Here is an 11,164-nt window from a genome sequence, read left to right as displayed (position 1 = left end):
TACTATACCTGCTATCCCACAGTCACACTCCCTTCCCAGAGACTATTATCCACTGTTACTATAGACACCATCTCTCCCTACTATACCTGCTATCCCACAGTCACACTCCCTTCCCAGAGACTATTATCCACTGTTACTATAGACACCATCTCTCCCTACTATACCTGCTATCCCACAGTCACACTCCCTTCCCAGAGACTATTATCCACTGTTATTATAGACACCATCTCTCCCTACTATACCTGCTATCCTACAGCCATGCTCCGATGCTAATGGTAGTTGTAACTGTAGCTGATATACTGTAGTTGTTGCTGTTGCTCCTGTGGGTCTAAGGGCAGCTATTCCTACATAACAATAAAGACCACATTAGCCATGTTGGCTTGCTAAGCTATAAAGATCACTAGAGATGCCATACTGCAGCTCATTGATTTAAATTGTTTTCCTACAGGTGTATTTTATTACAGTAAATGTGACTTTTGCCTAATGTCATTGGTGGGAGAGGAACAACTCAGGGTGAATGTCAGTGATAAGGAATAATGGCGACTGCAGACTCACAGCAAGTCAAATCATTGTGTCTCTTCTGCACAGGTCCCCATGGGATCCCACTGATAGTGAGGGCAAGTGTGTAGATGCGCCAGGACTGTTTGGGGGCCTTCAAAGGTACCCAATCAAAATTTTCCATCCAGCTCAATCAACGAGTCGACCGATATCCAAGTCTTCTGCCGGTATCAGTTGGCTTGTTTCCCACCATACAGGCACTGAATATCGTACGACAATTCGTTTTGTACGCTATTATATGAGCGTCTGTGGCCACCTTAAGTGCTGTGCCGAAGATAAAATAGTTTTGAGAGGCTGAGCCACAGGACAGTGGTACCCAAACTTTGAGGTTCCTCACCTGGAGGGAGACAGAATACTTCTTAGGGTGAGCTCTACAGAAAAAACGTTTATTTGCTTTTCTAGATACTCCTGAACACCCATCCTGGAGGTCAGTTAGAGAGAGAGAAGGGGTGAAATCATATTTGCTGTGCTAGATACTCGGAGCTCTGACTGAATGACCAACAAACTGATATTTTCCTCTATCAGTAACTTTATCAACTAAGGGGGCCCTGACCAAAAGTTGCACCTCCAAAGGGGCCGGACCAAATGTTGAACCTCTGAAGGGGGGCCCTGACCAAAAGTTTCACCTCGAAGGAGGACCCTGACCAAACGTTGCACCTCCAAAGGGGGGCCAGACCAAACGTTACACCTCCAAGGAGGGCCCTGACCTAACGTTGTAAATTGTAAAGAACTGGTACTTATTCCTCCGTGATTTGATTTAAGTATAGCAGCACCTTGCTTCCATCCAAAGCCAGTAATAGTGGTTCAAAAGTAATAGGTGTCGATACAAAACAGCGCAGAGGTTCTGCTGCAAAAGTGCCTTTATTAACACGACATGTTTCGAGCACCAAGGCTCTTTATCAAGTGTATATAAGCCAAACCAGTGTACATCATTAAATACAATAAACCTGACCTAACGTTGCACCTCCAAGGAGGACCCTGACCAAACGTTGCACTGCCAAGAGGGGCCCAGACCAAACGTAACACCTCCAAGGAGGGCCCAGACCAAACATTGCACCTCCAAGGAGGGCCCGGACCAAACGTTGCACCTCCAAGGAGGGCCCTGACCAAACGTTGCACCTCCAAAGGGGCCGGACCAAATGTTGAACCTCTGAAGGGGGGCCCTGACCAAAAGTTTCACCTCCAAGGAGGACCCTGACCAAACGTTGCACCTCCAAAGGGGGGCCAGACCAAACGTTACACCTCCAAGGAGGGCCCTGACCTAACGTTGTAAATTGTAAAGAACTGGTACTTATTCCTCCGTGATTTGATTTAAGTATCGCAGCACCTTGCTTCCATCCAAAGCCAGTAATAGTGGTTCAAAAGTAATAGGTGTCGATACAAAACAGCGCAGAGGTTCTGCTGCAAAAGTGCCTTTATTAACACGACATGTTTCGAGCACCAAGGCTCTTTATCAAGTGTATATAAGCCAAACCAGTGTACATCATTAAATACAATAAACCTGACCTAACGTTGCACCTCCAAGGAGGACCCTGACCAAACGTTGCACTGCCAAGAGGGGCCCAGACCAAACGTAACACCTCCAAGGAGGGCCCTGACCAAACGTTGCACTTCCAAGGAGGGCCCAGACCAAACATTGCACCTCCAAGGAGGGCCCGGACCAAACGTTGCACCTCCAAGGAGGGCCCGGACCAAACGTTGCACCTCCAAGGAGGGCCCTGACCAAACGTTGCACCTCCAAGGAGGGCCAGGAGCAAAAGTTGAACCTCCAAGGAGAGCTTGAGCTGAAAAAACATCCGACAACCTCTGCCTTACAGTTACATCCTGATAATAACAACAAGGTCAGTTGGGTAAAGTAAAACTTTTCTGCCATTAGAGGCTCCCGACAAGCCCAGTTGTGCCGTTACTTTACCAAAACTTTTCTACTTTTACTGAGTAACACAATGTTCTTCTGGTTATGGTTTATTATCGTCTTCTTGCACAGTGAATAGCACTGGTGTCCCTAAAAACTTAACTTGAGCCTCCTCTCTGTTTCCACTACCAGTATTTGCTCTTATTATTATTGGCAATAAATAGACGCACACAAGATACAGTGAGCACTGATCAGCAGTCACATAGGGGCTGATTCACTAATGGTCGATAAAGTGAGTGTTATTTATAGCATCATATGGCGTAAAAATTTTATCACTTCTTATATTTTTAGAATTATCGATCGATTCACTAAAAGTTCACTTGTCTAACTTAAGAAGCTGAATTGTGTGCAGGTATTTTATAGCCTGTAATATTCTGTGCGTTATTTTGTGCGATATTTTAGGGCATTTGATATAGTCACATGTTATTAGTGCAATTTATAGCAGCTAAGACATTCGGGATGCCACTGGCAGAGTAGAAGTCTCTTTTTACAGTATTCTAGTCATTCCTTTCCCTGGGAAACTTAATATAATTCCATGACACATAACGTAGTACATTCTGGATCTGCCGAAAATATCATGAAAATGTGTTAGTGGCTGTAGGTAAGTCTCCAATTCCTCATAAAGGTCTTTAATTTCTGTCCTACAGCTCCTCACTACATCTTCCTCTATGAATCCATCTGATGTTGTTTAGTAACACCTACTCCTGGGAGATGTTACATTTCACAGTAATTATCACACTATTTTATGCTTTTATCGCTTAAAAAATGTTAGTGAATAAATCGTTAGGATTAATTCTATTCTATAAATATCACAATGCGATTAGAATACCGCTGGGCAGAAATGTAGACTTAACGCTTGCGACATGTCTATTAGCGCATGTGAAAATACTTTGACGAAGCGTTCCTTAAATAACGCGTCTTGCATAACACACAAAACTGTGCGTTAAAGGGCATGTAAAGGCAAAAAAATAAAATCCAATTTTTACATTCTTTAATGAAAAAGAAACCTATCTCCAATATACTTTAATTAAAAAATGTGTACCGTTTTTATAAGAAACCTGACTGTATACAGTGAAATTCTCCCTTCATTTACTGCTGTGGATAGGAATTGTCAGACGGTCCCTAACTGCTGAGCAGGGAAACAATCATACTTATGAACAGCAGGGGGAGCCCCCGCCTTACTTCCCAGCCATGCAGAACTCAAGCAGCTTTGTTTATGATGATCCCTAAGCAGCCCAGACCACACTGAGCATGTGCACAGTCTTAGTCTTGCAAAGATGTATAACAAAGTTACAAGATGGTGACCCCCTGTAGCCAACTTTGAAAGCATAAATTATTTGTTTGATTAGGCTTGTGGTGCAGTAAGTTCATGTTCATATTTAGTATACAAAATACAGCATTTCTAGTCATATTCTATTTTAGACTTTACATGCCCTTTAAGGAATATCGACCTTTAGTGAATTGGCCCCATAGACTTTCTTTTTTAAATACGTGGTAAAAGATCATTCTTACTAGTTCCGACTCGGTAGCTAATGTACTGTGTCACGTGCTTCTATTATAAATATACAGTTTGGATAACGGGATGGATGTTCCAGTGTAGCTTTACATCAAGGACACAGAGAGTGGAGACCTGACATAGGTCCATGTTTCCCTTTGGGGGAGTCTTAGGGGTAAAATATTTTTTAATATTCCAGAGGGAGAGGGAGTTCTATTGTTTTAGTTCAGGGGTCGTGTTAATTCCATTTCCAAAAAAGTGAAGCGGAAATACAGTCTGCAAATGACGCTCATCCTCATGGCTTTCCTACAACAGGGTTGTCTCCATCATGGAGGAGTCCAGAGCATGGTAAGTGATTGTATTTAGTCAGTACTGAGACTTGAGCTCTCCCTGCACCTCTTGTTTCCATTCCCTTTGCTGTACATGCACCTCCCTCTATACTGGAACCATTGCTTCAGCCCACAGAATAAATGAATTAAAAGGAAAAAAACCTTGATAAAGGCAGTTTTCTGCTGATTTTTTCAAATAAACAGGGTGTAATATGGTGCCTTTCCTGCTCTATAAGGAGCCCCTTTACATTGCACTGGTAAAGCCCCATCTAGAATGTGCCCGAAATTCTCTAGTCCTTAAAAAGGATATTAATCTCAAAGTGCAGAGACAAGCAACTAAGCTGATAAAGGGAATGGAGGGTCTTGGTTTCGAAGAAAAAGACTACGTTGGGTTTGTTTCTCTGTAGAAGAGTAAAAAGTCCAACTGACACAAGAACAATCCTATTGGGTTTATTTGATGTTAAAATAATTATTCGGGAAAACCCCAGGTCCTGAGCATTCTGGATAACAGGTCCCATACCTGTACGGACTTACTGGGCTGATTTTTAAATTCACATGCAGAATGCACTGGTTTCCGCGCTGCCATGGAATGAGTGTGAATTATGTAATTATTATATAGTGACTTTTATATTCTGTATACACATTGTATTGTGAGTTTTTACACTGCTAATATAATGACTATGAAACGTAAGCAGCACCTGTGGTTCATTTCAGCTGTCTGATACAGTCGGATGAAAATTCATTTCATGAGAAGTCATGTGCTTAGAAAATGAAGTCAGAGAGCAGAGAAGAGACACCAGATGTTTCCATGGTCAGTTCTAAGCTGTGAAACATCATAAAATCAACCTCATTTTCTTCCGGACACTTTCCAACAACCCCTAAGCTCAGCTTCTCTGCTGCAGCCCAGAACCCACTGAGCATGTGCAGAGTCACTGACACACAACAGATGGTCTAACAAGATCAAAGATGGGGAGATGCTGGGGGCAACTTTGATGGACTGAATCATGACTATTATAGGGCTGCAGAACCTCTGTGCTGGTACAGAAAATGTACTTTTTAGAATATAGAATTTCTAGCCCCATTCTTGTCTGTATAGTTAACGATTCTTAGGTAAAAAGATCTAGATCGACAGGGATGAAGGAAGTCTAACATTGTAGGGAGCTCTAGATCCACAGGGATGATGGGAGTGTAACATTGTATGGAGCTCTAGATCCACAGGGATGATGATGGGAATCTTATCTAACATTGTAAGGAGCTCTAGATCCACAGGGATGATGATGGGAATCTAACATTGTAAGGAGCTCTAGAGCCACAGGGATGATGGGAGTGTAACATTGTAGGGAGCCCTAGATCCACAGGGATGATGGGAGTGTAACATTGTAGGAAGCTCTAGATCCACAGGGATGAGGGGAATTTAACATTGTTGGGAGCTCTAGATCTACAGGGATGCTGGAAGTTAAACATTGTAGGGAGCTCTAGATCCACAGGGATGATTGGAGTGTAACATTGTAGCAAGCTCTAGATCCACAGGGATGATGATGGGAGTGTAACATTGTAGGGAGCTCTAGATCCACAGGCATGATGAGAGTGTAACATTGTAGGAAGCTCTAGATCCAGAGGGATGATGATGGAAGTCTAACATTGTAGGGAGCTCTAGATCCACAGGGATGATGGGAGTGTAACATTGTAGGGAGCTCTAGATCTACAAGGATGATGGGAGTCTAGTTTAGGGAGCTCTAATGGCTGAACACAAAGAAAACCAATATTGTCCTTGTAGTTATTTATTACATGCTTAATTAGTATATCAGATCCAATTAAAACTCAAATCGACTGCAGGGTGAAATATCAGTTTTTAGGCTCCACCCATTTATGTGGGGCGCTCACGTGGCCGAGTCACATACTGCCACCACAATGGAGGGAGATGGCCGGGCTTCCGGGCTGGAGGCAAAGCTTCAGTCTTGGGACCAGCATTGGGCGTCTCCTCCAGCAACTGTTGCACCTGAGACGGAATAAATATAAAGTCACAGTGAGGCTGCTGAACTATATTCTTGAGAGATCTATAGACTGTACGTGTGTGATTCACCCATACATCTTAAAGGAATTTTTCAGTATAAAAATAAAAACTGGGTAAATAGGTAGACTGTGCAAAATAAAAAATGTTTTTAATATAGTTAGTTAGCCAAAAATGTAATGTATAAAGGCTGGAGTGACTGGATGTGTAACATAATAGCCAGAACACTACTTCCTGCTTTTCAGCTCTCTTGCTTTCCACTGATTGGTTACCAGGCAGTAGCCAATCATTGACCCGAGGGGGGCCACATGGGTCATAACTGTTGCTTTTGAATCTGAGCTGAATGCGGAGGATCAATTGCAAACTCACTGAACATTTATGTCCCATGTGGCCCCCGTTATAGTCACTGACTAACTCAGAGTTAGAGAGCTGAAAAGCAGGAAGTAGTGTTCTGGCTATTATGAGGGGTTCTGTCCCATTCACAAGTCTCACCTCCTTTTCCCAACTCTCCTCCCGCAGCTTCTTCCAGTGCTCCCTCTTGGTGAAGTAGTCGGGGTACTCGGCTCTCTCAGACGGATGCCAATGATCCAGACACCACTGCGGCACCTGCAAGAGAACAACACAAAGTACAGCTTCTTCCTTTGCTGAAACAATAGACTTGATGGATTTGTACTGACAGCATATAAAGGAGAGAGAGTAGAATGTAGAATAGTACTGGCCTCATAGAGAGATTAGTGAGGGACTGACCTTGTAGCAGTCGTATCTCTCGTAGGAAGTTCCTCCGGGGGAGTCAGGGAAGATGTAGGGCTGAGTGTGTTGCCGCTTCCAGAATTCCTCCTCTCCAGACTTCAGCAGATTGGTGGCTTTCACCATGTCTCGCTCATCCTTGTGATCCTCAAAGCGAGCTCTCAGCAGACAAGCAAAGTAACGGTACCTGTCCCTGAGGAGTTAACAATGGAGAGTATGAAATATATATATATATGGTGCCCCCTCTAGACTCATATGAATGTGGCTCAGAACTCTGGTTGAAGAAATTAATTTGGCAGCTATAAGGGCAGAGACAAAAGCCGGCGTCTAATCTCCTCTTCTTCTGGGCGACTAAACTCCCCAACTGCCTCCCGTCGGCTAGAATGTAAATCACGGCGGGGTGGCACCCTGAGCGCTTCGTTTTCCAAAGTCAGCCAAAGCAAATCGCCGGCGGGATACCAATCGGGAGGCTTAATTTTCTTAAGTTGCCCGAACTAAGTCATCAGCGGGATGTCACTTGGAGTGCTTCATTTTCCGAAGTCGCCCGAAGTAAATCGCCAGCAGGATGGCACTCGGAGCTCTTAGTTTTCTAAAGTAGCCCGAAGTAAATCGCCGGTGGGATACCACTCGGAGCGCTTCGTTTTCTGAAGTCACTTGAAGTTGCTTAACGAGGAAACTTCAGGCAACTTCGGAAAACAAAGTGCTCCGAGCACCATCCCGCCGACGATTTACATTGTAGCCGACGGGAAGGCAGTTCGGGGAGATTAGTCGCCTGAAGAAGAGGATATTTGTCACCGGCCGACTAATCTCCCCGAATCTGAGCGTGTCTCTGCCCTAAAGTAGAAGCTACAGGGCAGTATTTGTATCCCGTGGGCTCCTCATGGAAGTGGAGACCAAGGGGCGTGTTTATCAACACTGGAGATAAATATCTGGAGATGTTGCCCATAGCAACCAATCAAATCTTTGCTTTTATTTTCTAACTTATAGGTGGCTCCTTAAATCGAACTGCTGCCATGGGCAACATCTCCAGAAATCTCTCCATATATTTATCTTCCACATTAGTAAACATGCCCCCAAGTCCATAAAAAGACCCCTGAGCTGTGCATCGGCCCCTCATAGAGACAAGTAGTATCGGCACCCAATGACTTGTCTGTCCCTTGTCCTTCACTTGCTCAACACCAGCACCTCCCCCCACCCCAATTAGTCCACTGACAACCCCCTGCCACTTCTACTTAGTATACAAGCCACCCAAGCGGCTCCGTTCCCCTCTGTTTGCCCCTAGCCAAGACCCACTGGTAGCCCTTGTTCCAGCCCTATCTCTCCTGCACCCAATCAGCTGAAACATTAAACTGCAGCACCTATTTAGCCACTAGCCCTAGACTCACTTGCACCGGGACAATGAAGCAGCAGCTGAGAGGAAAACTTTTTAACGGAAGTCTAAAACTGCTAATATCTCAGGAACCACTAAAAATAGAAAATTAATCTAAAAATCAAACTACGTAAGGGTTTAGATCCTGCTACACCCAGTAAAAATTGTATTTGGCCATGTAAACTGGCACTGGTTATGCCAACAGGACTCCTAACTGGTCACATGATCGTAGCCCATCCTCTTACCCCAATTGCTTCCTTCCCAGACACAAAGAAAATGACAGGGTTTTTCTATAAAATAAAGTTTTCTGTGGTTTGTATTTATTTATATAATATTTATATAAGAAGCTGCTGTATCAAGAGGTTACACGGCAGATAAGGGACACACTGTGCAGAATACAATGGGTGTTGTTCTTACCCAGCATAGCAACCAGTTTTGGCTTATGGTGGAGCCTCATGGTTTCCAGGCTAGCATTTTTTCTGCCAAATTGGGCTACTGATTTCAAGCCCAGGAGGGGGTTCCAAAGTACAAACTAGTCAAGATATGTATTTGGGCTCGACGCTCGTTTTTGGACCCTTGGCGAGTTTGTACTTTGAAAACAAGCCAAAGTTTTCTCACTTAGTGAACCATCCCAGTGCATGCTGGGTAATATAGTTTTTATTTAGTGAATACCTACAGCCAAGGTTAATGTGAAACTACAATACCCAGAATGCAGTGGGAAATGTCTATTGGCTGCAGTTCTAGCCAATCAGTCGCAACCTGTCACATGTGCCAGTTAATTAGAATTATACTCAGCTGCTTCTAATAGACTGTACAAATAGGGATAGTAATTAAAAGCTAAAAATAGCTATTGGCAGTTTTTTGTGGGAATCGAGCCTCAGGTCAGACTTCCGGTGCCGGCAGGAAGCACTAACCCGAGCCCTGAGGAACACAAGACAAATATATAAATAATAGCGGGGCTGTCATTGAGTGTCCTTCCCGCAGGACGAACACCGCCGTGACGGATAGGGAGGCCACAGAGCAGCAGGGGATGGGAGAGCATTAGGCGAGTGCTGATACCTGAAGATACACCAGGACTCCAAGTGCCGCAGAGACTTCTTATACAGCCGCAGCACCTTCTGTTGGTGGCTCAGGTAGGCGGCCGCCATCTTGCTGCACCAGCAGGGGGGGCGTGCCTCAGAAGATGACGCACGCAGCCAGAATACGTCCACCATTTGTCGTGCGTGGCGCCTACGTTGATCACGCGCTCGTATCGGCGCTTACCAGCTGGGTGTAGCAAAATGGCCACGTGTAAAAATATATACATTGACGAGTTCCACGTGATAGGAGCGCAGGGCACTGTGGGTATTCTGCAGGAGGTTACTCAGAGCTAACCTGTCCCTGTTATTATTCATTGACGAGACTCTGACAGAGACGCGCTGAGGTGTTAGTAGCTCAGGGTTCTGTGAGACCCAAACTATAATCTGCCCAATAAACAACCCCACACCATCCGCTAACAGACCCCAAATGTCATAGACCCACCCCCATAGCATCATCCTGCCCTCTTGTTCTGCCTTTACACAGGTCAAAGGTGGAAACCCTAATTGTTATTATTACTCATCTTTCTATTCAGACCTCTCCTATTCATATTCAAGTCTCTTACTCAAATCAGTGCATGGTTGCTAGGAGAAATTGGACCCTAGCGACCAGATTGCTGAAATTGCCAACTGGAGAGCTGCTGAATAAAACCCTAAATAACCACAAATAATATAAAATGAAAACCAATTGCAAATGGTCTCATAATATCTCTAGTAGATCATAATAACAGCTGGAAGGTGATCAACCCCTTTAGAGGAAAGTGTCTGTCTCATATGCTCAGTGGGCTCTGATTGGCTGTTGAGAAGCTAAGCTTAGGGCTCGTCACTAATTATCCAGCAGAAAATGAGCTTCCCTGGCTGTAATATAAGCTGATGCTACAGGTTTGCTGATTATTAAATTCTGATGCTAATTGCACTGGTTTCTGTGCTGCCATGTAGTAATTATGTGTATTAATGACTAATCAGCCTTATATTGTGGCATTTCTATTCTATGTGTACTGTATATTGTGAGTGGGTCCCTAAGCTCAGTAAGTGACAGCAGCACAGAGCATGTGCAGTGAATCAGCAGAAAAGAAGATGGGGAGCTACTGGGGCATCTTTGGAGACACAGATCTTTACTGCTAAAGGGCTGTGGTTGCCTTGGGCTTGTTCAGAAGCACAAAACATCATGTACATTTCTAGCTACTTCTTCAGTTAGGCTTTAGTCCTCCTTTAAAAATTGGTCACAGACCAGATTGAAGGTAAAATCGTTGTTTTGTCAGGAAAACTTTCAAATAAGGGTCACTGACCCTTGCAGCCAAAAATAGATTGCTCTGCGAGGCTTCAGTATTATTGTTACTTTTTATTCCTTATCTTTCCATTTGGCCCCCCTCCTTTTCTCTCATTCCAACCACTGTATGGTCACTAGGGTAATTAGGAGCCTACCAACCAGACAACGGATGAAATTCCAAACTGAACAAAAAGCTTATTGGGTTTTATTATAAAAATCCCATTTTTACTTTCCTTAAATATGTACCGTTTTTATAAGAAACCTGACTGTATGCAGTGAAATTCTCCCTTCATTTACTGCTGTGGATAGGAATTGTCAGACGGTCCCTAACTGCTGAGCAGGGAAACAATCATACTTATGAACAGCAGGGGGAGCCCCCGCCTTACTCCCCAGCCAT

General features: G+C 44.1%; 1 protein-coding gene across 1 annotated transcript; it reads right to left on the bottom strand.

Annotated features, from left to right (window-relative positions):
- Positions 1 to 6,059: 6,059 nt before the first annotated feature.
- On the bottom strand, positions 6,060 to 9,639 carry ndufb9.S (NADH:ubiquinone oxidoreductase subunit B9 S homeolog). Its single transcript, XM_018223943.2, has 4 exons — positions 9,481 to 9,639; positions 7,053 to 7,245; positions 6,798 to 6,911; positions 6,060 to 6,293 (listed from the first exon to the last, which is right to left on the bottom strand). The coding sequence occupies exons 1-4, from the start codon at positions 9,633 to 9,635 to the stop codon at positions 6,162 to 6,164; spliced, it is 594 nt and encodes a 197-aa protein (XP_018079432.1). The 5' UTR covers positions 9,636 to 9,639; the 3' UTR covers positions 6,060 to 6,161.
- Positions 9,640 to 11,164: the final 1,525 nt, after the last annotated feature.

Source organism: Xenopus laevis, chromosome 6S (genome assembly GCF_017654675.1).
Source record: "Xenopus laevis strain J_2021 chromosome 6S, Xenopus_laevis_v10.1, whole genome shotgun sequence".
Taxonomy (NCBI): Eukaryota; Metazoa; Chordata; class Amphibia; order Anura; family Pipidae; genus Xenopus; species Xenopus laevis.
The sequence above is the reverse complement of the archived record's forward strand: the minus strand, read 5'-3'. Positions and strand labels throughout refer to the sequence as shown.

Coding starts and splice junctions, on each gene's coding strand:
- ndufb9.S (XM_018223943.2), bottom strand. CDS start 9,635: ATGGTGGACGTATTCTGGCTGCGTGCGTCATCTTCTGAGGCACGCCCC. Junction 6,912..7,052: donor AGAGATACGACTGCTACAAG/GTCAGTCCCTCA, acceptor GTTCTCTTGCAG/GTGCCGCAGTGGTGTCTGGA. Junction 6,294..6,797: donor AGGAGAGTTGGGAAAAGGAG/GTGAGACTTGTG, acceptor ATTCCGTCTCAG/GTGCAACAGTTGCTGGAGGA.